Below are 21,497 nucleotides of genomic sequence, written 5' to 3'. Positions count from 1 at the left end.
GTCTGTCTATCTATCTATCTATCTATCTATCTATCTATCTATCTATCTATCTATCTATCTATCATCCCTCTATTGATCATCTATTATTCATTTATTATTCATTTATCTTTTCTCTCTATCTGTCTCTCCATTATTTGTCATTTATCTATTAACTATCTGTCTGTCTGTCTATCTATCTATCTATCTATCTATCTATCTATCTATCTATCTATCTATCATCTTATCTATCACATAAATATATAAATAAAAATTATAAAGGTGGGATAATAATAAATAAATACTTGGCACTACTTCGCTTTTGCCCAGGTTTTAACCCAGCCTGGAATGAAACCTTTGAGTTTGAAATTGACGTACCGCAACTTGCCCTGGTCAGATTTATGGTGGAAGATTTTGATGCCTCAACAAAAAATGATTTTATCGGGCAATTCACAGCTCCTTTCACTAGTCTGAAGCGAGGTGAGTATTTTTTTGTTGTTGTCGTTTAGCTTTTTCATCCAGAACGCCACTATCAGTTTCAAAGGGGAGAGGATTGTTTGCCAGGCCAAGTTGGTATCAAGCAAAAGGTTTCAAAATATTAATTTATTTAATGTTTGATGAAGTTTATATGGGCATCCTATGTCACAGAAAACGGATGGCATATGGCAATCTGTCAAAACAGCAAATATAAAACAATTACAGTTATAAAACAATTGGAGAAGCTCAAATATTGCCTCTGAAGAGTTAATAATTAGAAAAATATTGAATTGTGCCGAGATGGACAAAATGACCCTTGAACTGAAAGGATGGATGGATTCAGATTTTTATGTAATATAGGAGAAATGGTATAATTGGGTTGAAAATAGGAAAAAAGGAAAAATAACAGATAACAGAATTAGTAAGAATTAGAAATTCAAATTAGAATTAATAATAGAATTTAGTAAAATTATATAGATCATCTCGGTCACAGTCATGCGCAAGAGTTGAATGTAAATTGTTTAATTGTTAAAATGTAACAAAATTTATAATAATAATAAAACAATTACTACCTAAAACCATTATATAATAATGATTAAAAACATTAATAAGTTATTTATTAATCAAATTTATATGGTTGCGTGTCATATGAAAAATGAAAGTGGGCAGGGAAGAACAATCCAATAAAACAATAAAAGCAAAACAATCATTACCTAAAACTATTGTATAATAATGATTTAAAAACATTAATTAAAATCTCTCATTCTTGGTTATAGGATTTTTTTTTTTAACGGGGTAAGTTCAGCCACTATCAAATGCTAAGGAAAGCTAAAACCAAGGTTGTTATTGTAATAACCAAAATCCAACACTCTAAACAGTTTTTACATTACATATATTTTACATTACATATATTTTGATGTGCATCTTACCCACTTACTACAGGTAGTCCTCACAACGGTTTATTTAGTGACATTTGAAGTTATAACAGCACTGGAAAAAGTGACTTACGACCATTTTTCACACTTATGACCGTTGTATCATCGCCATGGTTACATGATCAGATGTTTGGCAACTGGTTCATATTTATGACGGTTGCAGAGTCCCGGCGTCATATGATGCATTTTTGTAACGAGCAAAGTCATTGGGAAGTCATTCCATTGGGAAGCCAAATTCATTTAACAACTATCTTACTAACCTAATAATGAAAGTGATTCACTTAACAGCCGTGGCAAGAAAGAATGTAAAATGGGGCAAAACTTAACAAATGTTTCATTTAGCAACATAAATTTTGGGCTCTTTATAGCAGGGGTCTCCAACCTTGGCAACTTTAAGACTAGTGGACTTCAACTCCCAGAATTCCTCAGCCAGCAAAGCTGTACTCAATAGGCTCTTATCTCTAAGAGTCACATTTGTCTTTCAATTACAGGCAATCTCAACTTATGACCGCAATTGTAACCAGAAATTCTGTTGCTAAGGAAGACTATTGTTAAGAGAGCCGCGCCCAATTTTATGATCTTTTTGCCATGGTCGTTAAAACGAATCATAACCGTTCTTAAATAAATCACACAGTTCTTTAGCAAATCCAACTTCCTCCTTTGACTTTGCTTGCTGGAAGCCGATTGGGAAGATCATATATGGTGATCACAAAATTGTGAGATTCCACAGCCAGGTGCCAAGTGCTCAAATTTTGATCATGTGACAACCCTGGGGATGCTGCGACCAAAATAAGCATGAGGGAAGTTTTTTCCAGTGACTGGAAAGTTCCAGTTGCAACTTCAACCGGTCACTAAACGAATGGTTGTAAATTGAGGACTATTGATTTAATGGAGTGTAGTATCTGTACTCCATTAAATTGAAAATTTACTGCAGAACTTGAGCGATGCTACCATGGAGGTCCTCTCAGAAGCTGAAAGAAAAGAATTTGGAGGCAAGTGAACCAATAAGATGGGAAATCAAGTGAAGGATTTTAGACTTTTCAGTAATTTATTCTGCCCACATCTCCAATTCATGGTTTCTAGTTCTTCCAGTTCCCAAGTTTGGCCAGCATTTTTTGCCCATTAAACGAGATTTTACCTCACTGGGCAAAATCCCACAAGCTAAAGCCGGATGGGAAGGATGGGTATTGTAATTAAGCAACTTGGGAGCATAGCTGTTTTTAAGGTAGAGAAAGAGTTCCGGCCAGAGTAAAAGTTCTTGTTTGGGAGAATGTCGCCCTCTACTGTCCAAAAATAGAATTGCAACAACAGTTTTTTAAAAATCAACTTACAACCAATCCTCATGCTTGTAACTGTTGCAGCAGCCCCACAGCTTCCTTAGCAATGGAAAATCTGTTCCCATTTGTGGTTGTAAGTACCTGTGGTATGTAAACTACCTGCAATTAGTTTAAATTGATTTTTAAAAGTTAAAAAGTCGTTCTGATGATTCTGGGGAACAGTCCGAGCTCTGGAATTTTTTTTGGAGGGGGGGTAATTAATTATTTTCTGAATTATTTTGAGTTCACTTTGAGGATATAAGTCAGTGTTTCTAAACCTTGGCCACTTTAAAATGGCTTGGGAATTCTGAGAATTGATGTTCACACATCCTAAGGAATGCCGTAGTTTGAAAAACAACCAACTAAGCCTATTAAGATGAGCAAAATAGTCATTTCAGCAGTCTGTCTGAGATGGTGTAGGGTTTCCTGCCTGGGCAGGGGGTTGGACTAGAAGGCCTCCAAGGTCTCTTCCAACTCTGTTGTTGTTGTTATTGTTGTTGTTGTTGTTATAGTGATGGTAGTTTTCAGATCTTCCTTGCTGAATTATTACTACGGAAGGAGTCAAATCTTCTGTTTTTCATTCTTTGCTTCTAAATTGCTCCTGGTAGCAGCCCTTTCTGCAAAGCAATTTTCAAACACAGCAATCTTGCACGATCTATTGCTGATGTTGCAATTGATTAGATCCTTTTAATTTAGGCTGTCCATCTGATTTTTAGCTTTTTTTTAATGGGAGGATTCTAGTTTTGTAAGCCATCTGAACTCAGTGGCCAATAAATGATGATGGGGACAAATGTGGCAATGAAGACAGCTTCCCAATTTGGATAACCTTGATACCTAGCGATCTATCGAAAAAAGTGAGCTGATATACTGAGTTTACCAGCGAGTAAAAAATGCCAAAGAAAACAAAAATTAATACTTCTTTTTTTTTCTTTTTCTCCCCTTCTCGAGGCTACCGCCATATTCACCTTTTGACAAAGAACGGAGATCAGTACCCATCTGCCACACTCTTTGTGCATATCAACATTTGGGACAAATGTTAAAAAGAAGAAACAAACTTCAGGGAACGCGCAAGCAATCTCTCTCTCTCTCTCTCTCTCTTCTTTTACATTTCCAGACAGACTTTTGGTCCCCACAGCCTGGCGAAGAAAAACTCGACTCTTCGGAGGCATTGTGGTGGGCCATTCCCGCCTTAATTCCAGTTGAATATTTACATTGGAAAACGGCTAGAAAATAAGTTATGCTTTAACTTTTAATCCTAGTTGCTTTTCTAGGGCGAAAGAAGCAGCCCATAACTCTCAGGAGCTCTTACTCGTGTTGTAGGTGTAGTAGTAATAAAGAGTCAATATGTTTTTTTAAGGTTTATTTTAATGCAGTCTGAATTATGTTTGCACTTCCCCAAATTTTATGTGTTCTAGTATGACAGTGCAAAAGTGTGTGGGAAAAACATGCAAACCCCTGTGTTAAATGAAGGACAATTGCTTTCTAAAAAGCGGGTGTCAGAAGGAAGAAACTATGGAAAATATGAAGAAAAACAAAAATGTGTACCGCTAGTCCTTGATTTAGCAATATTTGTTTAGCGATCAAAGTTACAACTGCACTGAAAAAAACGATTAATGTCCACTCCTCTTACTTATGACCATCGGAACATTCCCTAACCATCACATGATCAAAATTAAAATTTGGGAGCTTGGCAACTGGCATGTATTTGTGACAGTTGCAGCTTTTCAGGATTACGTGATCGCAATTTGGGACTTTCTCAGCTGGCTTCTGTCAAGCAGAGTCAATGGGGGAAGCTGGATTCACTTAACATCTGATACACTTAACAACCATCAGTGATTTGCTTTACAACCATGTCAAAAAAAAAAAGATTATAAAATTAGGGACGACTCACGTAACAATAGCCTTCCTTAGCAAGACAACCCCTGGTGTAGTGGTAAGTCGAGGATTACCTATACATCGTTTTAATGCGAACTTAAAATATTTGCCGGCTTCCTCAAAGACTCAAATTGGGAAAACAGGAAAAGGAACCTAACTCAGATTTGATACACAGGTGTGATCCAGGTGTGGGTTCTACTTACCTTTACTACCGGTTCGCAACAGGGCCGCGCACAGAAGCTTCCTGATGACGTCTGGGTCAGTGGGCGGAGCCTCCCGCCAGTTTTCCTACCGGTTCTTGCGAACTGGTCTGAACCAGGAGCAATTCATCACTGGTGTGATCCTAGGATCGATCTGTGAGATGATCAAAGTGCCTTTGCTTCTTCTAATCTGCACTGCTAATCCTCAGTGTTGCTAAACCCCATTTTAAGATTATTTAATTATACTTCATTATTTTCCTTTTGGGAGACTCTTGATTTGCCAGTTCAGCACAGATGTAATTTTCTGCAAGAGCGTTAAGCTAAAGGTGAAGGCTTCCCCTGTCCAGTCGTGTCTGACTCTTAAGAGAAGGTGATCAATCATGAGAAAACTCTTGATCAAGAAGGAAGTTAACGGGGTTCAATGACCAAAAAGGTCTTCCCTTAGCTAGAAATATTTTGGTGAACAGGACATGACCAGCCAATTTTCAGTAATGCTAATTGTGATATCTTGGATGGGGGAATGGATATGAAGAACCTAGAAAACCCACTTTTAAACCCACTTTAGATGCCTTTTAATCTTAATTTTTGTCATTCATCCTTTAATCCTGGCCATTTTCTTTTCTTTTTTTTTATTGAAAAAGTTTTACCCTCCTGGAACAAACACAAAGTATAGTTAAAAATAAAACAAGTATATGCTAAAAAAATTTCCCTCCCAACTCAATTACACTCCTACAATTCTCATCAGTTCGTAACTTGCCCCAAAACAATCAGAAATAATACATCCTAATCATTCAAAGGCAGTCTGATAACTCTTAGTCTGATATCTTCTTTGAATATAGTCAATCCATTTTTTCCATTCCTTTAAGTATCTTTCTTGCATATTGTCTTTCAAAAAGGCTGAGATTTTCGCCATCTCAGCCAAATTGGCAACTTTCAATATCCATTCTTCTATTGTGGGTAGTTCTTTTTTCTTCCAATACTGTCCTACCAGTAATCTTGCTGCTGTTATTAGATTTAAAATCAATTTAGTCTCAATTAATGTACAGTCCGTAATAATTCCCAGCAGAAAAAATTGCAGCAGGAACTTTATCTTCTTTTTCAGAACATTTTGTAAAATCCACCAAATTTTTATCCAACAGGCCTTAATATCCGTACAAGTCCACCAAATATGAAAATATGTAGCGTCATCACAATTACATCTCCAACATTTTGCTTGCATATCTGGATACATACACAATAGTTTCTTAGGATCTAAATGCCATCTATAAAACATTTTATATATCCTGGCCATTTTCTGAGTTGCATTCACTGGTTGATCTAGTCCAGCAGCTGATGGGATATTTATGGGAATGACCCAGAAAGTCTATGGAGATTCTCCATAGTCATCCAGGTCATGGTTGTCCCAAAGGTGTTTTTTCAAAAGGCAACTGGACTTTCTTTATTTTTGCTTGAAGAGGTTTCCCTTCTCATTAGATTAGATTAGATTCCCATTCTCATAAGAAGCTTCATCAGTTTTCTGATGAAAAATTATGCCTTTTGAAAAAGCATATTTGCCCAGAAAATCTTTTGAGATCCATGGTAATCAACTTCAATTTTGAAGAACAATGTTATTTTTCTCCAATCTTACTTCTTTCCTTTGCGCACATATTCCCAATGGATTTATCTAAAATATTACCAGATTCTTCTTCAGTGGAAATTGCAAATATTAACACATTCAACAGAAATACCAAATTGTGAGCATTTTTTTTAAAATCTGATTTTAAAAATGGTAAATTGGAAAACTTTGAAAAAGATTTATAGAACATTGGACATATGATTCCTACATATTCTCTAAACCGCTGTTTTGAAATCTTGGCCACTTTAAGATAAGTGGACTGCAACTCCCAGAATTCCCCAGCCAAAAAGGTCATAAAATTACTGTGACTGCCTTGCTTAACAATCAAAATTCTGGTTCCAATTGTGTTCATAAATTGAGGACAATCTGGCATTACAATCTATGTACTTGTTTTTCAACCTTGGGCACATGAAGATGTGTGGATTTCAACTCCCAGAATTCTCCATGCTGGCTGAGGAATTCTGGGCATTGAAGTCCACACATCTTCAAGCTGCCCAAGTTGAAACACTAATTGTTGGAATTTTCCATCCATCCTATTTTTTTTAACAAAGTATGCATAGCCATGAAGGTTTTCTACAGGAATCCCTAAAGCAGAGGTCTTCAAACTTGGCAGCTTTAAGACTTGTGGACTTCAACTTCCAGAATTCTCCAGCCAGTTCTGGGAGTTGAAGTCCACAAGTCTCAAAGCTGCCAAGTTTGGAGACCCCTGCCCTAAAGGATAGTAGAATGGCACATTTCCTACTGTGGTTGTATCCTGACCATGTTGAAATAAGACTCGCCACAAAGTAACCAGGACTAAACTGGGATATTTCCAGAGTTTTAATTTGATGTCTCAAAATGGATTTGATGATCTGCCCTTCCTATAGTTAAAAAATAGGCACAGAGGTATTTTCAGTGTGTGGTTAAAAAAAATCAAGAGGGTGGCCATGTTGTTTTATGCCTACAATAGTGGCTACCATCTTGTTGTTGTTTTTTTTACTCCACTTTGCAGAAACCCTGCAATTTCTAATTCTGATCTGTTTTATAAGTCAAGAAATGCACAATATAAAGGCTTTCTAACCCTGTGACTAGCACAAATTCTCTCAGACACTCTTTTGAGATTTCATTGGCATCGCTTACCCATTTCCCCCCTTGAGTTTAAGTTAGCAACAATAAGGACTAGTAACTTGACCAATCAGAACCTCAGAATGCTTCTTATAAGGCCAATATTGCACGTTCTGTCATTTGCTGCATCAGCAAGGTAGTAATACACGTAAAGCTTGATTTTTATTTTATTCTTATAACTGCAAAAAATACCATTTTTGGGAGAAAAAAATCATTAGCTGTGTCCTCACACTGTGTATTTGACTTCTGTCAGTTTTGTGGTTTGGGATCTGCGGTAAACACAATGGTCTTGGATTGAATGCAGGCTTAATTACACTAGAGTAGAAGTGAAATTAATAGTTTACTTCAAGTATGACAAAATCCAGCTAGTGGATATTCGGTTGATAGCATTTTATTGGTAGTGAGCTGTAATTTAGTTTAAACCTTGATTGCAATCACGAAATTATTTTTGAAGGAAAATAAATTGTCATATTGTTTGCCTCTGTAAATGTTTTGTACTTGCTGCAGATATAGGCAAGGATTTTCTGAGGAGGCTATTTTATCCCAAATGCAATGGATCTAAGCAGAAACTCAACTTTGATTAGCAAATCTAAATGACTTAAAAAGAAATTCTTCCAAATCCACCAGGTGAATATTTGAATGAACTTGAATGAGTTGTTGGCAGTTCTTAACAGCGATTTGATTACTGTGATGTAACGAAATCTTTAATAAAGTTTTTCCTTTGAACTGTTGAAAAGTGGAATAATTCTAGAAAAATCCATATAAGTTGACTTTGTATATAATATACAAATGGATGAAGACTATTGCTTGACATAGTGTAAGCCGCCCTGAATCTTCGGAGAAGGGCGGGATGTAAATGAAAATAAAAATAAATAAAAAATAAATATAGGATTTCATATCCTCGAGTTTTGAGCCGATGTCCTTGCAAATAGGTATTCCAGGAAGTGTTTAAAAAAAAAAGTCAAGGTAGCTGCATCTGAATTCCTGCCTTATTTTTTATGTCTTTGTAGCTCTATCTTAACTTTCAAACTCTTCTGAGCTTGCTTGTACCCGTACAAAGTATTTTGTTTTTCTTATGAACCTCTGCTTTTATTAGATTTTTTTTAAAAAAACCATTTATTATCCAATTAATCAAGGTTTGTAATTCTCACCTGCTTTCATAGAAGGCAGGTTTGAGCTAATTCTAATTTCGAATACAGGTTGACATTGACTTAACAGCAGTTCATTTAGTGACCGTTCAAAGTTACAACAGCACTGAAAAAAGTGACTTGTGATTGTTTTTCCACAACCATTGCGGCATCCCCATGGTGACGCGATCAAAATTCAGACGCTTGGCAACTTTTTTTGTTTTTAACCCATTGGTGGTACATTAGATTTGCACACAAAAGGCTTATAACAGTCAACCTAGAATTTAAGGAGAAATATCCTGGCAGGGAGAACAATCAATCCAGAAGTTGTGAGTGCTCCAACACTGGAGGTTTTTAAGAAGAGATTGGACAACACTTTGACTGGAATGGTGTAGGGGCTCCTGCCTGAGCAGGGGGTTGGATTAGAAGACCTTTAAAGTCCTTTCCAACTCTCTTATTCTGTTCAGTGACTCTTCAAAGTTACGACACTGAAAATAAGCTCTTTTCCCACTTAGGACCATTGCTTCATCCCCATGGTCATGTGATTAAAATTCAGACGCTTGGCCACTATTTATGATGGTTGCAGTGTCCCAAGGTCATGTGATCCCCTTTTGCAACCTGAGGAGCAAAGTCAATGGGATTCACTCTTAACTGTGTTACTAACTTAACAGCTGCAGCGATTCACTTATAACTATAGCAAGAAAAGTCATTGAAATGGGGCAAAACTCACCAGTACACAACTGCCTTCTTAGTCGTGGAAATTTTGGGCCCAGTTGTGGTCGTAAGTCAAGGACTACTTGTATTTGTACAAAGAACATTGGGCCAAGAGTGAAATCCAGCAGGTTCTGGAGAACCGGTAGCAGAAATTTTGAGTACTTCGGAGAACGAGCAGATACCACCTCTAGCTAATCCCGGAGTGGGGTGGGAATGGAGATTTTGCAATATCCTTCCCCCAGGAGTGGGATGGAAATAGGGATTTTGCAGTATCCTTCCCCTGCCATGCCACCGAGCCATGCCCACCAAGCCACGCCACACCTACCAAGCTACGCCCACAGAACCAGGTAGTAAAAAAAATTGGGATTTCACAATTGTATTTGGCCTAGTCATTTGTATGATGATGTCATGACACATGGGTCATTGTTAGCCCGCTACCACCATCTCCTGTGTCCACCCACGGATTGATGCCCTCAAGATGGGTTGGAAGTAAGAATCTCAGAATTTCCCATCAATGAGACTCCTGGGACCTACAGTTTGACACACTTAGAGGTTGACAAGTTGCCAGTAGAATGGAGGCATCTAATCTAGCATCCCTTCCCCAGCAATTGTTTTGTTACAAGATGGGTGACAAATAAATTCAATAAACAAAAATAAACAATGGGCTACTGGATGAATCGTGGAAAGTTCATGACATCCCGCTGGTAGCTCAAAATTCTGAGAGTTGACAAAGCTGTGAGATGGTCAAACCAAGGTCATACCTGTGAATTCAGGTGCTTCGAGTCCCTCTATTACCTGAATCCCAGGAGGTTTATCCAGAGTCTTGGTCCATCACAACCCTTGAATATGACTCTACGAAGACTTCACAACCAAATGATGCAATTGGGATATAATATATATATATATATATATATATATATATATATATATATATATATATATATATATATATATATATATGCTTATATTTCCTTGTTTCTCCTCATATATATGTTTATATATTATATAATCTTTTTGTGTTATGCTTGTGTATATTGTTTTGACAAAATTAAATAAATAATAAATAAATAAATAAAATAAAATAATACCAAGAGACAACTTCTTTTCTTATTATTAGTAAACTAGGCCTAAATGTTTACTCCTAGAATTAGGTCATTGGTTTCCTTTGCTACATATTCCCTTCCTATCTCTCAATTTCTGGCATTGTGAATCAATATGGTGATTACTTGACAGCACCTAGACCAGGGTTTCTTAATTTTGGAAACTTTAACATGTGTGGACTTCAACTCCCAGAATTCTGAGAATTGAAGTCCACACGTTTTAAATTTGCTAAGGTTGAGAAACATGGAAATTGTAGAAGCGCTAGCATCTGCTTCTACAACAGCCACCCAGATTCTTCCATAATATTTCTGATTGTTTACTATTTATGGATCTTTCTGAGTGTTCTTGCGGCGAAAATTCTCATATGTTTTGTTCTGTGCATTCAAAACGGAGGCTGTGCTACTTCTTTTACAGGTAATCCATGACTTATAACAGTTTATTTAGTAACTGCTCAAAGTTACAACAGCACTGAAAAAGTGTCTTACGACCGTTTTTCACACTTACGACCGTTACAGCATCCCCATGGTCACTTGACCAAAACTGAGATGCTTGGCAACTGGTTCTTATTTATGATGGTCGCAGTGTCCCCCGGGGTCATGTGATTCCCTTTTGCGACCTTCGGACAGGCAAAGTCAATGGGGGAGCCAGATTCACTTAACAACCCGTGTTGCTAACTTAATAACTGCAGTGATTCTCTTAACAACCCGTGGCAAGAAAGGTCGTAAAATGGGGCAAAAGTCATTTAACAAATGTTTCATTTAACAACACAAAATTTGGACTCAATTGTGGTTGTAACTCAAGGATTACCTGTATTTGAAAATCTGACCAAGGGTATCTATTATCACCTAACTATAGGTGTTTGAGTCCTTCCTGCATTTCTGTTTGGCATCTAAAAATATGTCTTGACTTTTACTCAGTGCATTTCACTTCTCCCTTCAATTCCACCCCAGTTTCGGACAAGTAGTAAGTCAAATATTTTCACACACAACTATCTCTCTATGCCAGTTGTCTCCCAAATGGCAGCCTCGTTTTGCTTCCATTTACATAGAACGCCTAAAAATAAAATAATATTTTTAAATTTTAAAATAAACAACAACAATTGAAAGAAACCTTCACATATTTCTTGTGCAAATAATGGAACAATTTTGTAGTGAGGAAGGGGAAGTTTTTCCAGTTGAGAATAATTAGGAAATCATTTTCATTAAGATTATTGTTGACCGTACAGATTTCGGGAAGAGTTTATTTTTAAAATTGTCCATTTGAAATTTGGGAAACTTTCCTCCAAGATCCATCTTCTTTCTGAGTTAGGAAGTCGAAACAGTCAAGATTGAATAGCCACGAGCGATCAAAGTCCCATCAATATTTTTTTACCTGCATTGACAGTTCTAAGATAAATTTGTGGCCCCATCTTAACCTTTGTGACCCCCCCCCTTGTAGACAACCCTGTTTTCAGGTGTCACCAACTACCCGTCTCTCTGTTCAAAACAATCCGAATTGTTTCTTCTCATTTTGCTGTTTCCATGTAGGCATCTGGTAGAATGCATCCTTTGTCTTCCCAAAGATATCAAAAAATTCTGCATCAGATAGGAAGTACTGCAAAAGGGAACAAAAAAAAAAAGACCCCCTTTAATGGATTATTCAATTGAATAATTTAATGGATTAATGTTGATCAAAAAGTCAGCATTCATTGGTTCGAATCCCTAGTGCTGCCGTGTAATGGGTGAGCTCCCGTTACTTGTCCCAGCTTCTGCCAACCTAGCAGTTTCGAAAGCACATAAAAAATGCAAGTAGAAAAATAGGGACCACCTTTGGTGGGAAGGTAACAGCGTTCCGTGCACCTTTGGCGTTGAGTCATGCCAGCCACATGACTACGGAGACGTCTTCAGACAGCACTGGCTCTTCGGCTTTGAAACGAAGATGAGCACTGCCCCCTAGAGTCGGGAACGGCTAGCACATATGTGCGAAGGGCACCTTTACCTTCACAAGATTCTCCGAAGACAATTTTTTATTCTATTATATCTTTGGAGATTCTCAGAGATTCTCAGTTATCAAAGTCATAGGTGCTTTTTCAAAAGGCAAGTGGATTGTTTTTAACCTCAAGGAAGAAAAAGGAGAAGGAGGGGAAGAAGAAGGAGGAGGAGGAGGAGGAGGAGGAGGAGGAGGAGAGGAGGAGGAGAGGAGGAGGAGGAGGAGGGGAAGAAGGAGGAGAGGAGGAGGAGGAGGGGAAGAAGGTGGAGGAGGGAAGAGGAGGAGGAGGAGGAGGAGGAGGAGGAGGAGGAGGAGGAGGAGGAGAAGAAGAAGAAGAAGAAGAAACAATAATAAGAGGAGGAGGAGGAGGGGAAGGAGGAGGAGGGGGTAAGAAAGAGGAGGAGGAGGAGGAGGAGGAGGAGGAGAGGAGGAGGAGAAGAAGAAGAAGAAGAAGAAGAAGAAGAAGAAGAAGAAGAAGAAGAAGAAGAAGAAGAAGAAGAAGAAGAAGAAGAAGAAGAAGAAGAAACAATAATACATTTGCTTCTCATCCCAAAACTTCATCAGTTCTGATGGCAGGGGGATGGAAGGATGGGTGAGAAGATACTGCTACCATTTTTAGAGTATTCCCTATTCACTTCACAACTTTATCCCTGTCACCTGAGGAGGCCTTCTCAATATAGAAGTTGGTACAGCCCTTTTCCAGAGGCTACCAGAGTAGAACTGCAATCACTAGGGCCTCTGGTGGCTCAGACTGGTAAGACAGTCTGTTATTAACAGCAGCTGCTTGCAATTACTGCAGGTTCAAGTCCCACCAGGCCCAAGGTTGACTCAGCCTTCCATCCTTTATAAGGTAGGTAAAATGAGGACCCAGATTGTTGGGGGCAATTAAGTTGACTTTGTATATAATATACAAATGGATGAAGACTATTGCTTGACATAGTGTAAGCCACCCTGAGTCTTCGGAGAAGGGCGGGATATAAATGCAAATAAATAAATAAAAAAAACTAACCCTCATGTTGCATGTGAAAAGGGCACAGATACACCATTGTGGTGTTTGGTTGTTTTCTTGCAGATATTTCATTCCTGAACTAGGAAACATCATCTGTGTTAGAAGGAAGTGGGGTTTGCAGAGAGGAGGAGGAGAAGGGGGGAGGAGAAGGACGAGGGGAAAGGGGAGGATTGTAGGATCCTTGGTACCTTCTGAGCTTGGCTGTTTTCTTGCAGACATTGTCAGGGTTCCTACAGATGCCCTAATTAAAATCATGAGCCTTGAGCAAAGCTTCAAAAGAAATCCAGTTATTTATCAGGAGCTTCATGTCTGCAGGTTCCCAAGTGAAGCCAGCTTTGACCCCACATAATTTACAGCCCCAATCATGACCCTTTTTATCCCCTCCCTCCAGAGTGTGTCATGAATCACATTCAAACAGAGCAATATCGAGGGTTGTACAGATCACTCCCCTTCGGCCGCTGTAAGTAACCCTGGGATACAGCCTTGAGAGAGATAAGTCTGGAATGTGCATCTGTCTTTGGCTGCCCTGCCATTCCATCGGTTTCTCATTTCTCATCCCCCCCTTTCCTATGGCAATTTGAGAGCAAGCCAGAGATGTCTTGCGAGTTGACAGACGTTTCATTACCAAACTAGGTAACATCATCAGTACTCTGTAAGAACACCACTAAGCTCAGAGAGCACCAGGGAACCCATGGTTCAGCCTTGAGCTACAAATATTCTCTTCTATAGATACTTCATTTCTGAAAAAAATCAACCACCCTTCCCAAATGTGGCCACAGCCTCTGCGAAGAAGAAGACCTAGATACCTTCCCTTTTCATTGGGATGCAGTTCATGAGCATCTTAGAACAAACGTCTAGGCAACGTCCCCAAAATTGTACATTGGACAATTGCACATTGTGCGAATCCACCATTGCGTAATGCTAGTCAGGACAGCCCTTCCTACCTCCTTTTTGGTGGGGTCCACACCTTCTGGAAGCTCGTCCACCGTCTTGTTAATCAGCAGGTCTCTAGGAAAGGTACCAACATCATTTGGTTCTTGCCAAGATGCATTGGCGTTGTAACAGTTACTACTGTGAGTAAGCGTTTGGTCATCCTGCATACTTGACCTGGCTTCTGAAACGTCTACATTGGCAGTGACAGGCTTATGGCTGGTACTTCTGTGGTTGAAGTTAGCATTTTTCAGATCCTGTCGAAATAAAGGGAAACTTGTGAAATGGAGAGACTCTTTGTACATTACTTAGCGAAGGAATTTTACCTACCTCAATTAATCTCAGTTGATCGGATGTACCCAGGAATAATCAGGGATATAATGCAATAAAAACGAAATCCAACTGAAGGCTTCTTGTCTGCGCCACATCTTCAGCAACATGAAGATTACGTGGACTTCAACTCCCAGAATTCTCCAGCCAGGAATTCTGGGATTGAAGTCCACACATCTTCAAGTGACCAAGGTTGAGACATAATGCCTTACACACATGCAGCTCACCCATGGTGCCACTTGACGCAAGTGAAACTTGCACCGTGAGACAGAAACCAAGGTGGCATCTGACCACACCTTCAACCCATCCCTTAAAAATTTAGCAACTCACCACACCAAAACAAATACTTCATTTAACAATGCAGAATAAAGCCAAATATGTCAGAGAACGATAAATTACAAAAACATTGGTTAAAGCTGAGCAAGATGGCAAGGATGGTTGGGGGAAACTTTGCAGTGCTCTTTCTTTGTTAATTTAATAAATTTATTTTGGTTAACCTAACCAAAATAAATATTTATTTATTTTGCTTAGTAGTTAATCCAGGGCTGGGTTGAAGGAATGAGAAAACCAAGAACAGTTCTGCAACAGTTCATGGGATTTTGTCACTCAGAACCTGTTACAAGTTTACCTGCTCTTCTGCCTACTCCTCATGTAGTATGTGTCCAACCTGGTGTGGACTTCAACTCCTGGAATTCCACAATCAGCCTGCGTAGATTTCAACCCCCATAAATTCCCAGCCAGCCGGATGGATTTCGCCACTTCAAGGCATTACATGCTCAAACAATTAGGCACAATTTTCCCCTGTGCCTTTGCTCTGCTGAATACCTTATTCCCACAGCACTGTCTTAGGCCTAAAGATACTTACCAATAATTTGCCAGCAAGTCTTGATGGACTTCAACTCCCAGAATTCCCCAGCCAGGAATTCTGGGAGTTGAAGTTCACACGTCATAAAGTTGCCAAGATTGAAAAACACTGCCCAACTGGGAAATATGGACAGGAGTCGCTCTTGTTATTATTATTATTTTTTTTTACATTTATATCCCGCCCTTCTCCGAAGACTCAGGGCGGCTTACAGTGTATAAGGCAATAGTCTCATTCTATTTGTATATTTACAAAGTCAACTTATTGCCCCCCCAACAATCTGGGTCCTCATTTTACCTACCTTATAAAGGATGGAAGGCTGAGTCAACCTTTACTTTTACTTTTATCCCTTCATTAATTCCCTTATTTTTCGATTAAATTGAGAAAAATTAGCTCCTTCAAGACACTTGGCCAGAATCATGTGATTAGGGAACTGGAGGCTAAAATTTGGAAGAAAGGTTGCAGGAATTGGGTATGTCTAGTTTAGTGAAAAGAAGGATTAGGGGAGACATGATAGCAGTCTTCCAATATTTGAGGGGCTGCCACAAAGAAGAGGGAGTCGGGCTGTTCTCCAAAGCACCTGAAGGCAGGACAAGAAGGAATGGATGGAAACGCATCAAGGAGAGAAGCAACCTAGAACTAAGGAGAAATTTTCTGACAGTGGAATTAACCAGTGGAACAACTTGCCTCCATAAATTATGGGTGCTCCAACACTAGAGGCTTTTAAGAAGAGATTGGACAACCATCTGTCTGCAATGGTATAGGATTTCTTGCCTGAGCAGGGGGTTGGGCTAGAAAACCTCCAAGGTCCCTTCCAACTCTCTTATTCTACTGTGAAAAATTGATCAAAGCCTTTGGGAGCTCAAAAAAAAAAAGAGAAAGAAATTCAAGTGCTTGATTATGCATGGGATTAAAAAAACATTTCAGTGGGAAATTATGTAACCTTTGCAAAAATTACCATACACTAGACAAATTCTTCATCTTGGAGACCTTTAAGGCGATTAAGAGCATTCCTGAAAATAGATGTGATGCAACAGACTGGAGCTTTGCTTTTTAGAATGTTGGTTTCCTAACACTTCTCTTCTCCTTTTCCCTTCCCTTCCCTTTGTCTCTTCTCTTCTCTTCTCTTCTCTTCTCTTCTCTTCTCTTCTCTTCTCTTCTCTTCTCTTCTCTCCTCTTCTCCTCTCTTCTCCCCTTCCCTTCCTTTCTCTTCTCCCACTCCCCTCCCTTCCCTTTCGTTCCTTTCCCTTCCCTTCCCTTTGTTTCTTCTCTTCTCTTCTCTTCTCTTCTCTTCTCTTCTCTTCTCTTCTCTTCTCTTCTCTTCTCTTCTCTCTCTTCCCTTCCCTTTTCTTTTTCCAAGTGGAATGAATCATGGAAGTTCTTGCTCACCTACCCTATGTGTGGTCTTTCAAAACTGAACCAAATGCCATAAGAAAAGGAAATACAGCCACAGTGTGTGAGGAAACGGATTCTTGGAAAAATGGGGCCATGTTAGCAAGATAAAAACATAGAAATAATGTTTTTGAATTGAGGCAGCCTTGAAGTGCTCAGTTCTCAGTAGGCTTTATCTGAATTTCTATCACAAGGTAACTAATCTATTTCATTTTACTAAGACTGTAATTCTTTCTAGAAGATAGAAACTGCAGAAGGATGAGGAAGTAAAATTTGCTAATTATGAATATCTATGCTTACATCATCATCTTGTTCGGTTCTGCAACCCAACAAGAAAGACACAGACTTCAGAGGATAATTAAAACTGCAGAAAAAATAATTGCTACCAACCTGCCTTCCATTGAGGACCTGTATACTGTACGAATCAAGAAGAGAGCCGTGAAAATATTTACAGATCCCTCGCATCCTGGACATAAACTGTTTCAACTCCTACCCTCAAAACGACGCTATAGAGCACTGCACACCAGAACAACTAGACACAAGAACAGTTTTTTCCCGAAGGCCATCACTCTGCTAAACAAATAATTCCATCAACACTGTCAGACTATTTACTAAATCTGCACTACTATTAATCTTTTCATAGTTCCCATCACCAATCTCTTTCCACTTATGACTGTATGGCTGTAACTTTGTTGCTGGCAATCCTTATGATTTATATTGATATATTGACCATCAATTGTGTTGTAAATGTTGTACCTTGATGAAGGTATCTTTTCTTTTATGTACACTGAGAGCATATGCACCAAGACAAATTCCTTGTGTGTCCAATCACACTTGGCCAATAAAAATTCTATTCTATTCTATTCTATTCTATTCTATTCTATTCTATTCTATTCTATTCTATATAATATATATAATAATAATATATATAATAATATATAATAATATATAAGACCCAATAATCTGGGTCTTCATTTTACCCACCTTGGAAAGATGGAAGGCTGAGTCAATCTTGAGCCGATCAGGCTCGAACTGTTGGCAGTGGGCAGAGTCTGTCTGCAAAATTATGCCATCACAGCTCAATGGCTCAATAGTAATGCTGATGAGAAGTTGTCCTTGTTCAGGTGTCCCCTTAATTCATTTGCTTTATATGTTGGAACCCCCCCCCCACCATTCCTGGAAGGAAAGGAAGCAACCTCCAGCTCCCACCTCTGCAGTCAATCAGATATACTCACCATTGTAATTTCTGATATGGCAGATACGTCTCCTAAACTGCTTTTCATCTGTTCATAAGACTTGCCATCCTAAGAGTTAAAAGAAATGATCATGGTTTATAGAAAACAAAGGGGATGGTTAAATTAAGTCCTCCAGGAATGTTGCTGGCATGAATCTGAAGGACACTTTCCGGAGAAAAGAAATGGAAATTGTACAACCAGCCTGTTCTTCTAGAAGATGCTTTAAATTAACATCTTCTCGGCCCATTAACTGTATCCTTCTTTTAATTATACTGAGGTTGGACAATTGCAACGGTTCTGTGGCTTTGGAAGGGCCTTGCAAAGTGCAACTGGTACAAAATGATTAAACTATATTCAATTATTTCTGCAGGAATTATGTTGAGGAAGGAAGGAAGGAAGGAAGGAAGGAAGGAAGGAAGGAAGGAAGGAAGGAAGGAAGGAAGGAAGGAAGATGAAAGAAAGAATAATGAAGGGAGGGAGAGAGGCTGGGAGGAAGAAAGGAAAGAAGGAAGGAGGGGGAGGGAGGGAGAGAAAGGGAGAGCTGGAGGGAAGGAGGGAGGGAGATGAAAGAAAGAAGGAGGAAGGAAGATAGGTGAAAGAAAGGAGAACGAATGGAGGGAGGGAGGGAGGGAATCTGGGAGGAAGGAAGGAAGGAAGGAAGGAATGAGGGAGGTAGGGAAGAGAAAGGGAGAGATGGCTAGAGGGAGGGAGGAAGATGAAAGAAAAAAAGAGGAAGGAAGTAAAAAAAGGAAGGAATGGTGATGGATGGATGGAGGGAGGGAGGAAGATGAAAGAAAGGGATGAAGTGAGGGAGGGGGGAAGGCAGGAAAGAAGGAAGGAAGAAAAAGAAGGAAGGGTGATGGATGGAGGGATGAATGGAGGGGGGAAAGGAAGGAAAGAAGGAAGAATGAATGAAAGAAAGAGGGAGGGAGGGAGGAAGGGAGAGAGGGAGGAAGGAAGGAAGATTTCCAATGCTCCTTACCAGACTCCCACAAAGAAACTCAGTGAGGAAGCCAGCAGGAAGTTAAGAGTGGTTTCCCTCTCTTCCTGTTTCTTTCTCCAGCCTTACTCATTCTGTTTCTCTACTTAGATCAGAAAACACCTCTGGAACGATGACCAAATGGGATACGGTCTGTCTACTTCATGATTAAATCTACATTTCTTCTTCAATTCACCTTTTTCTTCTGATCTTAACTTCACAGCTGCTTGCAACCATCGCTATACCATTGTCATCCCCCAGGTGGGGCTACACACACACCTGGCCTTCATTGCCCATCATGGTTTGCAAGAATTGAGTTTTCAATAAGACACCCGCAAAGTAATGAGCAATGTTTGCTAAACTCTGTTCAGGTGACCACAAGCTTGTTTTTGGATGAGAACAGTGCATCGCTCTTACTTACACTCCACTTGTAAGGGTCCCAGGCAGCGAACCAACCGGTGAAGTTCAGGGGCTCGTGACCTTGTTTGACCACGATGATTGGGGTTGCTACGTCTCTCCCCGCTGGGTGGTTCTTCAAATATTCTTTGGCTGCAGAAACGGACTCCGTCTTTTCATAGCTGTTGGCGGCTTTCCCGACCCAAAGGAAAATCTGAAGAAGGCGAAAGAGGAAGCTAGTTGGAAGGAAAGTTTTTTATCCAAAAACTTTCTACTGTTGACCTCATCCCATTCCTAAGAGGACCGTAAGAGGCGTGCATAAGCGCACAAACGTGCCTACCGTTCCTGTCCTATTGTTTTTTTTTCTTTTCTTCTTCCTATATATATGCTTATACCTCCTTATATTTACTCATATATGTGTTGAGTCTGTCATTTGCACCTCTATAACTGTCTGGTTCGGTTCTGCAACCCAACAAGAAAAACACAGACTTCAGAGGATAATTAGAACTGCAGAAAAAATAATTGCTACCAACTTGCCTTCCATTGAGGACCTGTATACTGCACGAATCAAGAAGAGGGCCGTGAAAATATTTGCAGATCCCTCGCATCCTGGACATAAACTGTTTCAACTCCTACCCTCAAAACGACGCTATAGAGCACTGCACACCAGAACAACTAGACACAAGAACAGTTTTTTCCCGAAGGCCATCACTCTGCTAAACAAATAATTCCCTCAACACTGTCAGACTATTTACTGAATCTGCACTACTATTAATCGTTTCATAGTTCCCATCACCAATCTCTTTCCACTTATGACTGTATGACTATAACTTGTTGCTGGCAATCCTTATGATTTATATTGATATATTGATCATCAATTGTGTTGTAAATGTTGTATCTTGATGAACGCATCTTTTCTTTTATGTACACTGAGAGCATATGCACCAAGACAAATTCCTTGTGTGTCCAATCACACTTGGCCAATAAAAATTCTATTCTATTCTATTCTATTATATACTATATAATCTTTTGTATGATACCTACATATATTGTTGTGACAAAATAAAGAAAGAAAGAAAGAAAGAAAAGAGCTGGAAAGCTTAGGTGGCTCAGCGGCTAAAGCGCTGAGCTTGCCGATCAGAAAGGTCGGCAGTTCGGCGGTTCGAATCCCTAGTATAGGGTCTCCTGCGTGAGCAGGGGGTTGGGCTAGATGACCTCCAAAGGTCCCTTCCAACTCTGTTACTGTTATAACAGCTCTGGATAGAGATCTATTCATTCTTGGTGCCATTTCATTTAACGCTGGGAAAAAGAGTGTCCTATTGTCGCCACTAGGTGGGGCTAACACATGTTAGGTGAACTCCAATACAGGTACGGTAACTTACAACAGTTCGTTTAGTGATCGTTCAAAGTATTGGAAAAAGTGACTTACGACGGTTTTTCACAGTTACAGCCTTTGCAGCATCCTTCCCCATGGTCATGTGATCAAAATTCAGACGCTGAGCAACTGGTTCATAGTTATGACGATTGCAATGTCCCTGGGATCACGTGATTCTCCTTTTGCGGCCTTCTGACAAGCAATATCCATAGGGAAGCAAGATTCACTGAGCAACCGTATTACTAACTTATCAAACGCAGTGATTCACTTAACAACTGTGGCAAGAAAAGCCGTAAAATGGAGCAAAATTCACTCGACAATTGTCTCACTTAGCAACAGACATTTTGGGCTCAGTTGCGGTCGTAAGTCGAGGTCTACCTGTATTGTGGATTAATGTTTGGCAACTTTAAGATGCGTGGACTTCAACTCCCAGAATTCCTCAGCCAGGATGTGCTGTAGTCCAACGTATCTCGAAGCCACCAGATTTGGATATGTTGCATCATAGCCAATGTTATAATACAGACAGTCCTCAACTTACAACTGATTCTTAGGAACTTTTCAAAGTTAGAGCAACTGACAAC

General features: G+C 39.4%; 2 protein-coding genes across 3 annotated transcripts in view; one reads left to right on the top strand and one right to left on the bottom strand.

Moving 5' to 3' along the window:
• Positions 1 to 8,234, top strand: part of PLCD1 (phospholipase C delta 1) — a 99,610-nt gene extending 91,376 nt beyond the window's left edge. For both annotated transcript variants that reach the window (XM_058183287.1, XM_058183286.1), the window contains exons 14-15: positions 307 to 456; positions 3,653 to 8,234. In XM_058183287.1, coding sequence (XP_058039270.1) covers positions 307 to 456; positions 3,653 to 3,744 — 242 coding nt within the window. In that variant the 3' untranslated portion in view covers positions 3,745 to 8,234. The remainder of the gene's footprint in view (positions 1 to 306; positions 457 to 3,652) is intronic.
• Positions 8,235 to 11,662: 3,428 nt separating this feature from the next.
• The window catches only part of VILL (villin like), a 74,949-nt gene continuing 65,114 nt past the window's right edge, over positions 11,663 to 21,497 (bottom strand). The window contains exons 17-20 of the mRNA XM_058183290.1: positions 19,567 to 19,755; positions 18,167 to 18,235; positions 14,362 to 14,604; positions 11,663 to 12,033 (exon numbers count right to left, since the gene is read on the bottom strand). Of these exons, the coding sequence (XP_058039273.1) occupies positions 11,920 to 12,033; positions 14,362 to 14,604; positions 18,167 to 18,235; positions 19,567 to 19,755 (615 nt within the window). The 3' untranslated portion in view covers positions 11,663 to 11,919. The remainder of the gene's footprint in view (positions 12,034 to 14,361; positions 14,605 to 18,166; positions 18,236 to 19,566; positions 19,756 to 21,497) is intronic.

The sequence above is a fragment of the Ahaetulla prasina genome, chromosome 4 (assembly GCF_028640845.1).
Source record: "Ahaetulla prasina isolate Xishuangbanna chromosome 4, ASM2864084v1, whole genome shotgun sequence".
In the NCBI taxonomy this organism is placed as follows: domain Eukaryota; kingdom Metazoa; phylum Chordata; class Lepidosauria; order Squamata; family Colubridae; genus Ahaetulla; species Ahaetulla prasina.
Note: the sequence above shows the minus strand (reverse complement) of the source record. Positions and strands in the feature narration are given on the sequence as shown.